The following is a 12290-nucleotide window of genomic DNA, read 5'->3' as shown; positions in this document are numbered from 1 at the left end:
GATGAAGGCATTCCATTAAAAGTAGCCAAAGTTCCAAATACTTTAAAGTTATTATTATTCTATAGTGATATAATAGTAATTTAGTTTTTGATCACTCTTCATCGACTAATGATCCCATGATTGTTTTGTAGGGAATGATGGTTTTTGGAGAAAACTTAGTGATGAGTGTTTGTGAATATTCGGGCCCATCCTGCGTACTTGGTGGAACATCATATCCTAACTAAAACCCCAAACCACTATTTTGATTTCATATCATTGCTATAATAGTTTTCCTTTTCATCTATTTCTTGAACTATATTAAAGGTAGCTTCACTTCATTTATGAGTCTAACATGTTTTTTTTACTTAAAAGGTGGAATAACCAATGCAAACCGTTGAAGGATGATCTTATAGAGAGCATGACCCAACTCTTTAGACCTCGTGCATTTGAGAGAAACAAGCTCCTTGAAAAAGCTAGTTTATGTTTGAAGTATATTAGGGACCAGTACAGAAAAAATTTACGGGATAACCTTAGGTACGAGCGTCTACCCTATGTTCCTGAGGCTGAGTGGCAGGCTTTGATTTTGAATGGAAAGTATAAAGCTGACAAGAAAAATAATATTACACCAGTGGAAAGTACAACAAGGTATGTGATACTATTGAGAATCTAATTATGTACTAATTAACCTCTATATTTATACTATCTAACATATTTCAAACTTTTCATAGATTTCCTGACACATCAAAGGCAACAAAGGCAAGACTAGAAAAGCACGGGACAGACAAGCTTGGCTCTAGTGGTTTTTCAAAACTTCAAGCAAGAGTTGTAAGTATTAGTAAATGAAAAATTGTATCAAATTTTTTATATAATGTGATGGGAAATGCTAGGATAGACTAGCTTGTCTATGCTCCTGATCCTCAACTTGGATCTTAGTGTTCCTCCACACCAATATATGATGCAGAGTAACATGCTTTGGAAGCACTGGTGTAAGATAAAACTCCTAGGCTTAGTTTTCCACTCCCACCAAGAGATTTCTCCTATCTCCTAGTATCCTATGCTTCTATAGGATCTCCTAATAGGATTAGATCATTAACTAAATCCTATTCACTCTTTACTACAAGAGTCACACCTTGAAAACTCCACCTTGGATGATCCACACCTTAAGTTTGGTTCTCTTTCTCACTTTCACTTAGATGGATCTAAGTGCCAAATCCACTAAAACATCACAAATTTCAAACTTCATTGTGGGGACCTTCTTCACATTGAATTCATTTAGATTCTATCCCATTTTACTGATTTGGGAAGGTTCTTGGCTCTTAGGTTTATCATATTCAAGATTTCATCCAAACCCTTAAGTTCATGAAAAAGTCTTCAAATGACTATAGAACACGTCTCAACCACTGTATCAACACGTTTTATGCTTCAAGTATGATTGTTCCTTCAAAAACTGAAATATCACTTCAAAAATAGAGTTTTCTAGCCACTTCATCAACTCAAACTTTTTACAATATGCAACCAATGCTTGGAGATTCAAGACATCACTCCATTAGGTGTCTTCTCCACCATTCTAGGGCCTATTTGGTCAAAAATAACCTCCCACAATCAAAGGATTCCAAGGCTATCCATGTTGTATGAAATATTTGCAATAAGTGCAAAATGTTGTTATGACAACATTCTTACAACACTTGGCAACTTTGATAGATGCCTTAATCCTATATTATAGGCTTCTTATCCTCATATTTTGAGGATCGAAGATCATTCATGATCATCATATTAATTTAGTAACCATTAACCATTCTTAGGCCTAAGAACTAATCTTCTGTTACAATGTCTGCTCCTTTAATTCATGGACCCAACTCATCACATAAGGCTGCATACTAGTTACTTCTCCCTTGTACCATTCAAGGCCTCATACACCCAACCTTGACACCAAGTGTTTTGGACAACTCCAACATAAATGGAAACCAAAACAAACATCAACACAACCCAAAAGAAATCAGGTCTAAGGCAAACTTGTTGTTACCAGTGACAGGGCAGATTGCAACACTTGACCTTTATTCTACACACCCAACCAAGAGTGAAATTGGATCCTCTAGGACTCCCAAAGACCAAAGACAGTTTAGAACAACTCCAACATGACCAAAATAAGGTGTAACAAGGGTTGGAAACCCTGCTAACTATTTACCATTTCCTTTTGATATTTTAACTACCCTCCATTGGTTGATGAAACAATGCAAGTAAAATTCACCATACCACGCAAAAATGCAGGGCTCAAAGTTCAAGAGATGCCTCACAAAAGAGGATAAGAGAATTGGCTTCCAACAAGGCTATAGAGCCGTGGTTGAATGGCTATGAGCTGAAATCAGTGTGGAAGGTTCTAATAATGATGCATATGAACCACAGGTAAATAAGCTAAATGAAATTTATTTCAAATTAAATACTTTACCAATTAGTCTATTTGATGTTAAGTTCCAATATAAAGTGAGTATATCTATTCTAAGCAAGCAATGATAACAATGCGTAGGATGTTGGAATGTAGCCTGACAATACTTCTACACAATCTGTGGATACTAAAGGTTCGCATGATGTGCATCCCTGTGGTGGAGGTATACATTTGCTATTAAATTTGTTATATGTAATTGTAATTGGTGTTTGGAGTAACGTAACATTTTGTATAGCAGCTATAGAGGATCGAGGGGTCGATGTTCATGACCGTGTTGACGTTGAGTCCAGACAAAATGATGTGGTCAGATCAGGTAAAGAGTGCCATAGTTATGTTATTTAAAATAATTAAATACTTGTAACAATTATAATAAATTGTTTTTAATTTAACTCTTTTATTTGTTATTGCAGAAGACTCCCCTTTGCAATAGCATAGGAATTTGAGATCATCAAGAACAGAGAACATAATAACTAATGAGGGGGGAATTGATGATGACACTGATGCTCCTCTTAGAGCTTACACATAAAAAATAAATAGAAAGAAAAAAAAGAAATGATTGTCATCTACATACCTTAATTGATAATGACTAAATTTTATGTCTCAATGAATTTAATTATGTGCTAATGAATGTTCATGAATTATGTGTTAATGCAGAATATTGATGAATGTTGCATGTTAACGAATCTAATGTGTTAATGAATGTTATAATGTGATATTGATTAAATGTTACATTTTATTAATGGTTGAAAGAATGAATGAATGTTAGATGTTAACGGGGAATTTAGAGTGATGTTAGGGGGAGGGGGGTGGGGCCAAATGAGCTTCCACCTTCATGTGATTGGCCCTGTTTAGTAGAGAATATTAAACTATTCTTGAAACAAAGTGAAGCTCAATAAGATACTAAATATTTCTCTATTATGTCCCATGTTTAGACTGTTGTCCTATGCATATAAGGCTTCATGCTTTGACAAGCTAGACAAAGCTTACAGCTAATTGAGTATAAAGATGCCTTGAACAAATAATATACCAATTTTCAATGGAACCAAAGAAATATCAGCCAGGCCATGGGTTCATAAATAAGAATCTTTCTTGGCACTCAAGCCTATAGAAGAGAAGGCAATACAATTTTTTGTCATGCTCTTGATGTTGAAGTCACACCTCCTTCTGAGCAATACAATAAGAACTTCAGGAATCAAAAATTAGATGATGAATCAAATGTGAAGGCTCCTAATCAACCTAAAGTCACATCTCCTAAGTTAGGAAAAGAATCAAGTAATGAGTTAAGAAGAACGAATCTTTGTTTTCATTGCAAAGAAAATTGGAAACCAGACATAGGTCTCTTGGTAAGGGTAAGACATACCTTATTGAGGTGAATTCTGATGCGGGCAGCGATGAGGATAAATGGGTGGTTTTATTGGCTTCATTGTCACAGAAAACCTTTGGTCATTGAGTTTCTCCTAGATTCCAAGTGAATTTAGACATTATTATTATTTGATGGTAAATATATGTAGACATAGTAGATAATAAGTCAAGTTAGTTCAATTCATATGTATCTACAAATGACCTTTTTGATGAAATGATTGCTCCTCTAAATGTCGCTTCACTTGTTGAGAAGTGGTGGCGAGCCCATGATTTGTGAGAGGACTAGACAAAAGGAATTTCTATGCCAATTTGGAGAACTTCTTGGAAGCTGTCAAGGATGAATGATATCTTAAAGATGTCTATGATGATTTCTACATTCAATGGTGCAACTGCAATAAGAACATTACTAGCTGAGCTGTGTGTGAAGTTGGGCGCATTTGAGTTAGAGCAGTTGGTAGTTCTCAAATGTTCTAGCTGCTTGTTCCCATTCATTCAATTAAAATTAAAGCTATGCTATAGATTATCATTGAGGAGTCAACACTTTTGGGAAACCAAGACAAATTTACTCATGCCAAATATTGGTAAGTGGTGTAAAAAGTACAAATCTAACTTCCACTCCAATGCATAGTGCTATGTACAAAAGACCGATTCATGCATATGTAGAAGCAAAGGGTTTCCATGAGCTAGAGGTGGAGAATTTAAATCCTAAAGCTAATTGTCTCCATACAACAACCACAACATTTAAACCGAGAAAGAGGAAAAACTGAAGCCTCACTTGAAAAAGGAAGAACGAGAAAAAACCAAGTTAGGAAGTGAATGGGAGGAAGATTTTCAGAATCTAACCTTAATAGACCACCAAAAATAGTGGTAACAAGATACAAGGAGAGAAAATAGTTTTTGACACTTGGAAGGAATAGACGCAGTTAATTTTTTGAGTCCTCCTTCTGTCACAAATTAAATGAGTACATGGATTGATGATGATTATGAGATTGTTCTTACTGCATCTCAACGTCATACATTGAGGATGACATAGTAGGGATTGAATCTAGGGGTCATCATTCAGATTATGTGAAGCTTCTTGGAGATAAGGATGTTGATCAAAATTATCCTTCGCCTTTTAAAAAGTACATGACATTGACTAGCATGTCAGTGTTTGTGCATGAGAAGAGTAATATTTCTAATGTCAGTCAATCAAAAAATACATTGTTGTCAAATCTAATCACCTCAAGGAAGATAAACAAATAGATGTGATAGTGAAGGATAGGAACAAGTAGGTGAGAAAATGTTTTGATGAAACTATGGCAAGCGAAGAACTAGGGAAATTAAGGGATCATGCTGAAGATGTTGAAAGAGCTCTATGATATCTAGGCATGCCAAGACGATAGCTTCACAAGAAAGAGAGAAGTTGCAAAAAATTAAATAGGAGAGATTGTTAAGACTAAGTATTGTAATTCAAATATTGCTTCAAGAACTTCACTCACATTTACCTTGCCAAAAATCTCAACATATAGCATTGAAGTCCTTTAAGGATGAGGTAACAAGACAGTAAGCAAGAATAGATCAACAACTATATATCGTAGGACCTTGGATTGATATAAGCGAAAAAATGATAAGTTGATAGATGTTCATGAAAACATAAAAAACAAAAATCAAGGTGTAGGAACAAAACACTTCAAGGAACCAAAAGACAAAGGAAGAAATGATGAAGTGGACAACCTAGCTGAGACCTATGACCTGAAACGTTGTCCAGAGAAATCAGACAAGGAAAGTTTGGAAGAAGAGAGATTTGACTTCAAAAACAAGGATAACTTTCAGCTTGTTAATAATCCCTTATTTGAGGTTAGAGCTAATGTTTGATGTTCCCTTATATGACTCCTAAGGGTCTGTGACTAAATCCTTATATTTTAAATCACAATAAACTTCTTTCTATTATTACTTATACTCAATTCTTTATTTTGCCACAAATAAATGTTAGGTATTAATAACAATATTTTTTCAGGGTAGATATATCAATGCAATTGTGCATGTATCTTGATGTTATGTACAAGTAATATCACCCATGCTTCTGATATATTCTTTAATTCACTGCTAGAGAGATGCAACTGATCTTTGGTAAAGAATATAGACGAACAATATGCAAATGTCTTTTTAAGTAGTTCTGATATCTTCAATCAAACTTTGATAACCAAAAACACTTCCAATAATTATGGAAATGACTTTTTGAAAATTCCCAATCCAATCAATATCAAAGTCTAAACAAGGATTATATATATTGAAGTTGGAAGTATAGTGATAGTCAACTAAATGACCTAATGTCATAGATCCTGACGATCTAATGTTGATTACTGATCTGCAATAAGTATCATTAGAATTTCTGTAGAGCAATTTACAAGACCAAGTAATCACTATTACAGATTTATCATAATGTAAAAGTGATATGTACCATACTGGTCTGAAGTTATTCACTGTATCTGACATCTGCCTTATTGAAATGTGATATGATTGATTCTGTTTGGTTTGTAAAGACGTTGGATATTTATTTGATCTCTGTCTGATATAATATCTTTGTAATGGTGATGACCCAATGATGGGTGATCTGTACTGTTGCAATTTCTAATGTAACTCTTGTTACTTATGTGATATATATGTCACTATTCCTGATCTTAATCATTGTACTCATGGGATCTAGCTTTCTGATGTCTAGTGGATTACTACCACTTATGTCTGTATAAAATATAAAGTAATCTTCTATCTGAATAATGTCCTTGGACTGGTTATTGATGCCTTTTTAATATCATTTGAAGAATTGCAACTCTTCATTGCATCTTTTAGTATTTGGCTCCTTTGTCATTATTGCACCCTTTTGGATAACTAATCTATGATTAGTATTTGTGATCAACATGATATAATTTAAAGAGAAAACACTTACATTTTAGTATCAAGCTTGTTTTCTGAATGAATGGAGAAAAACTAGCGACATATCCATTTTAGCTTTGTGTTTTTTATTGTTAGTATTTGATTATTAGAACATAACTATACATCCTTGTGAATTGGAGTTTCAGCAAAGATTTGATATTATTTGGATTTCTTTCTTATTGTAGCAAAGGTTATGGAGGCCCTGGACATTCCAAGAGGTGTCCGGCGTGTGCTTTTTTGAACACTTATTTTAAGTTTTAATAATATGGATCTATATAATTCTAGTTTTAATACAATCTTATTGCAGGTTGATAGATTTTCTTAACAAGTTTTCAAAGTGTTTTCTGTAAATTCATTGTTCACTCCAGTTCGATCATCCTGACTTTTAGCTACAGGTGCCTTGCCTTTGGTCAAGCATAAAGCTTTCCTTAGGCCCATGTAATATGGTGGGTAATTTGTTGGGTTTCTCCTTACCAATGAAAACTTTGATGTGACCCTTACTGTATGCTTTTTCCATGCATAACATGAATAAAAAACTAGCAATACTACATTGATGTGCAATGGGTACACTAAAGAGGTAGAAAATCAAATAGAAAAAATACATTGTTCTATGTTTTGCATGTATTTATGTAATACATGATTACTAGGCACCATTACGAATATCTTCCTTATTTGTCCAATGAGAAAGGACTCTAATTGGAAAATTTAGGAGCATATCTCATGATTTCTGTCTTCCTCTTGCTACCTCTCCCTATCTCCATCTCTGCTTTAGCTCTCTCTACTTATTTTATAACCTATTTATCCCTCTATCCCTATCACCCTCTTTCTATATCTCCGTATATCTTTCTCTCTCATTCACCATCTATATATCTCTTTCCCTTCTCCTTATTCCTCCATATCTCTTTATCTGTTCCTCTCTATCTTTCCCACTTTATCTCCCTAAACATCTCAACTTTTAGAGAAGCAAAAAGCTTTTGCTAGTCAGGATCAAGTGAAGCAAAAGGCACTGCAGATTAAGAGCATGTGGGCACGAGTAGAAGAAATGGAGAAGGTTGCCAGGGGTAACAGTGGTGTCCTCAAGGAAATGCAGTAGAAGCTTGAAGATATGGAACAGGAAACATCAAGACAAAGACAACGTGCAACAGAAAATGAGTAGGAGCTCTGCAAAGTTAGGCATGATTTTGAGGTTCTAAGGTCTAGTATTGATAATTTAGTTGGTGCACAGGAGTCTCTCTTGTCCTCTGAGAAGCAAATCCAAGAAATGGAGAAAATTTTGGAAGGGTAAGCCTGCTCATCATCTGTTATATATATTTTATTTGGGCCAACCATCATGCTTTTTGAAGCTGACTTTTGACTGATCTAAATTTACTAGGTACAGGTTTTCATTGAATGTTCTCATTTTTAAAGAAATCTTAATGTTTTCTTATTGTATTTCATTCGCCGTCATCATTTTATCAAATGTCAAATAAGCTATATCTTCGTAGGGTAGACATCATGCAATACAGATGAGAATGTGTAGTAGGAATTTAGAATTTAATGATATGTACAGGCCATCAACCAATTCTAAATACCATGTTATTGCTTTCTATTTTAATATAAAATGGTATGTTCAAAAGAAATAGAATTATAGTGAGGAGCACTACTCTTGATTGATTTAAAGCAGTGTTTACAATTAATATGGTCCATATAGTTTTTAAGTCACGAAAGTTAGCCACATTTTTAAGATATCAAAATATGTAAATATAGGTCATGGAAGATATTAATTTATTAAAAGAACACTAAGCATTCATTTTTACATGTGAAACAACATTTATTTTCTCTAGATTTTCATTACCCGGATTTATCAAAAGTTCTAGGTCAAAAAAATTCATGGAGGGGAAATAAACTTTGCTGATTATTTATTTATGAAATTCAGGCATGATTGAGTGAATGCTGTAAGTCTATCCATCAACACCAGAATATGAGATATTGATCTTCTTCAAAATGAGATGCATGATGTAGAATTACATTTTAATACATTTGCTAAACAATTATTTACTCAGACGCCAAGTTAATTTCATTTCTTAGGTTGAACTAACATATTTTTGTTTTTATAATTTCAGTTTTATGTGTGTACTTATTAAAATTAGTAAAAGGCTATTGAAATATCCCAGAAATCACACTTTTTTTTTAGAATTACAGGCTTATATTATTTGTCCATTCTTTTTTCATTATGCCAAGCCGGCTCAATTCTGTATTACAACATTACATTTGTTATATGCCTAGCTAAATTTTTGAAGCAGTTCAATTTCATCTCTTATGCCATTTTGTTTCTTAAATGATTAATCTGGATTTCTCTGTATCCTAACATATTACATATGATAAGAGGAAGCTTTGTGAAAGCTTTATATACTAATAGAAGTCAAGTCACAAAGTTTGCCATATATTCTAGTTCAACACTGGAAACAATTTTTATGACTGGTAACAATATTCACTTTGTTTTCACCAATCAGAATCATCCACAAATAGAATGACGCACTACATGATAAACAAAATAAAAAGATGTTAGAAAATGATTGATTATGGTGTTCTTGTTCATGATGGCTGGAGCACATATTTTGGTCATTATTTCTGCTTTTTTGAGTCACTTAAACCTTTCAAAATTATTTTTATGCTGGGAACTCTAGGTTATAGTCTTAGAAAAGTATTTTATTCATTAACAATTGCTTCAACCTAGCTTGTAGGTGAAGTGCACACAATGTTCTTATTGCTCAAATAAATTTGATCCTTTCTTAGATTTGAGCCTAGAGATCATTCGAGCAGATTCCTTATTGAAAGCATTATCCCATTACACAACAGTGGAGTAGTTAGATGGGGGTGTGAAAAGATATCAATGTGAACGATGCAAAGTAAAAGTGAAGGCTCTAGAACAACTCAAAATTGATAAAGCACCACATGTTCTTGCAATTCATCTCAAGCGCTTTAGTGTAGTTGGATCTGGAGGAAAAATTGACAAAAAAGTAGACTTTGGTTGTAGGTTGGATCTCAAACCATTTGTTAGCAGTTGACATGTAAGTAGCCCTTACAATATTATTTGCCAGTGGATCACATTTTCAGTGGAATCTAATAATATAGTTTTTGTAATATCTACTGGTTTTTTAATAAATTTTGCACATTTGAATGATATTCTAGTTTCTCTGTCTATTGATCAATCACGGGAGGGCAATTTTAAGAACACTCTTTATGGTGTTCTTGTTCATGATGGCTGGAGCACACATTTTGGTCATTATTTCTGCTTTATTCATTCATCCACAGGCATCTGGAATGCTTTAGATGATAATCGGGTATACATTTGCTACAGTTGTGAAGACATGTTTAATTTTGTGGAGCAAGATGATTATAATTTGTGTATAACAGAATACACAAAAGAACTACAATTTTATGTAGAACCTTTTCTTTATATGGTAACACTAATTATACTGAAGTTGCTTAGACTAATTGAAGTTATTCTTATGACATTTTGTACTCTAGGTCTATACAGTCAGTGAGAAAAGTGTGCTTTCCCAGAAAGCTTACATGCTATTCTATATACGAGATAAGAAAACTAGCATTCAAACAGCAGGTGGGTCTGAATCTCAGTATAATGGCTCTAAACTAAAGAAGAGGGTGTCATTGAACATTGGACATCCAAAGGAAAAGCACTTACAAGATTCATATGCCCCCCGGGTGACAAAAAACATGCATTCTTTCCAAACGATAGCAATCTCTTTTAGTGTTGCAGGTGTAAACAAGATATCCCAACAGGTAGAAAATTTGTCAAATGTCAATTTCATTTCAGAAAGTCTAGAAAAGAACACAAGTTTTGGCCAGTCATGCACTAAATCCAGATCATCAGCAGATCATGATGCTACATTATAGATGGTGCCTCCAAGAACCAATGGTATTCAAACAAATAATGTCTTCTAGTCAAGTCATACCATAAGTAATGGATGCACATCGAATGGGTCTAGTAATAATGTTAAGAAGCAGGAATCTAAAATAAAGGGAACTAATTCTGTGGGTAATTTTAATATTATGGTTGTTAGACATTCTCAGAATTGTGATGTGAACAATGATAATGAGAACTATATTGGTAGAAATTTTGAAGCTTATTAAAAAATTAATGCTAACAGATCATGAGAATGTCAAACATTCTACAAATGGTTTGACAGGTATTATTACTTGGCATCATGCTACTGAACTTCCAAAAAATGATTCAAATGGTAAACTTGTAGCTGGTGAGCATCTAGAGAATGGTAGTGTGGTCCACAATTCTTTAGATAATGAGAGTGAGGCTACTAAGCTCCTATCTCTGGAAGATGGTTCCTTATTTCAGGTGCTTGTTTTTTGTATTAATGCTGCAGTGCATATTTTTGTTTTTGAGAAAATTGCTTTTAGTCTTAATGAATCTTGCTATGTTCCTTTTGGTAGGGAGGCAAAAATGGTACTTTTCTCTGTAAGGGAAGGGAAATGAATGGGTCATGTGTAAAAGCTATGCATCCACATAGGTTGTAGAAATATAGTCAAGAAACTAAATTTATTTCCAGCCAAAAGTACCAAAAACACCATGGCTGAAGGCGCAACAAGCTGAATATGCTTGCAGCAGGGTCATTGTGGCGGCAAGGGTAGTTGGCATCACCTCCATAGCAGCCCCACCCCAGTGTTAGCCACTGACGTCACAATTGCGATGTCCACAAAAGCATTGCGACAAAAAGTGTGTCACAGACATAGCGTCACCATTGCAATTCTTACATAGACATCGCAATTGCGACGTCATTGGAAGAATTGCGACGGCTAGTAGCGGCGATGCCACAACTACCACGCCATTAGGTGCTGTCACGTCCCTGTCGCAATTTGAAATGGATGACACAATTGTGATGTTCAAGGAAGCAATGGGAAGGCTGCCACCGGAGGGACCCTGTGGCCAGATGCCAACGCAATCCCATCGCAATGTTTGGGGAGGACGTTAGAATTGCGACGACGACCGCATGCAGTGTGATGGGATCCGTGGCGGAATAGAATGGAAAAATTGCGACGGACTAGCATCAAAATTGTGACGTCAGAGGATAGACGTCATAATTTGTGATTAAAAAACAACGACGTCTATTACCATCACAGTGGCGACTCATTGCCGTTGTAATTGCGACACTTAGCAGTCATAAATTGATGCCAAATGTATTAGTGTACATTTATAGCTCAGTCCCCAGTGAGGCCAGGAATAGTACATCAACTTGATAGAGAAGTTGGATATTATTGGGTTCAAAAAGGTAAAGGTAAGAGGAAGAGAACTTCTCCTCAACAAGCTGAGCCAGAAGAGGAAGCAACTCAAGCACCTCCACAGCCAGGGGTAAAAAATATACAAGGGTCAAAAAATGTTGAAGTTACATAGACCTAGGACAATCCCCAAGTGCCACAATTGAACAAGTTCAAGGAGAAGCTAAAATAGAAGTACAAGAGGTGTCTCCACCTCAACAAGAGGTACAAGCATCCCCATCCACTCCTAAGAGAAGAAAGATTAAGAATCTAGTCAAGAGGAGACAAAAGGTGACTAGGAGAGTTATTCCTTCCTATC

At 34.9% G+C, this 12290-nt stretch overlaps 1 protein-coding gene across 1 annotated transcript; it reads left to right on the top strand.

The window, feature by feature from the left end:
- Window positions 1-357: 357 nt before the first annotated feature.
- Window positions 358-11688, top strand: LOC149552359 (uncharacterized). The gene is made up of 3 exons (XM_089790196.1): window positions 358-624; window positions 708-804; window positions 11419-11688. Exons 1-3 carry the CDS (start codon window positions 398-400, stop codon window positions 11686-11688), a joined length of 594 nt encoding a protein of 197 aa, XP_089646322.1. The 5' UTR covers window positions 358-397.
- Window positions 11689-12290: the final 602 nt, after the last annotated feature.

Source organism: Cupressus sempervirens, chromosome 6 (assembly GCF_028749045.1).
Source record: "Cupressus sempervirens isolate cs-2001-9-10 chromosome 6, ASM2874904v1, whole genome shotgun sequence".
Lineage (NCBI taxonomy): Eukaryota > Viridiplantae > Streptophyta > Pinopsida > Cupressales > Cupressaceae > Cupressus > Cupressus sempervirens.
The sequence above is the reverse complement of the archived record's forward strand: the minus strand, read 5'-3'. Positions and strand labels throughout refer to the sequence as shown.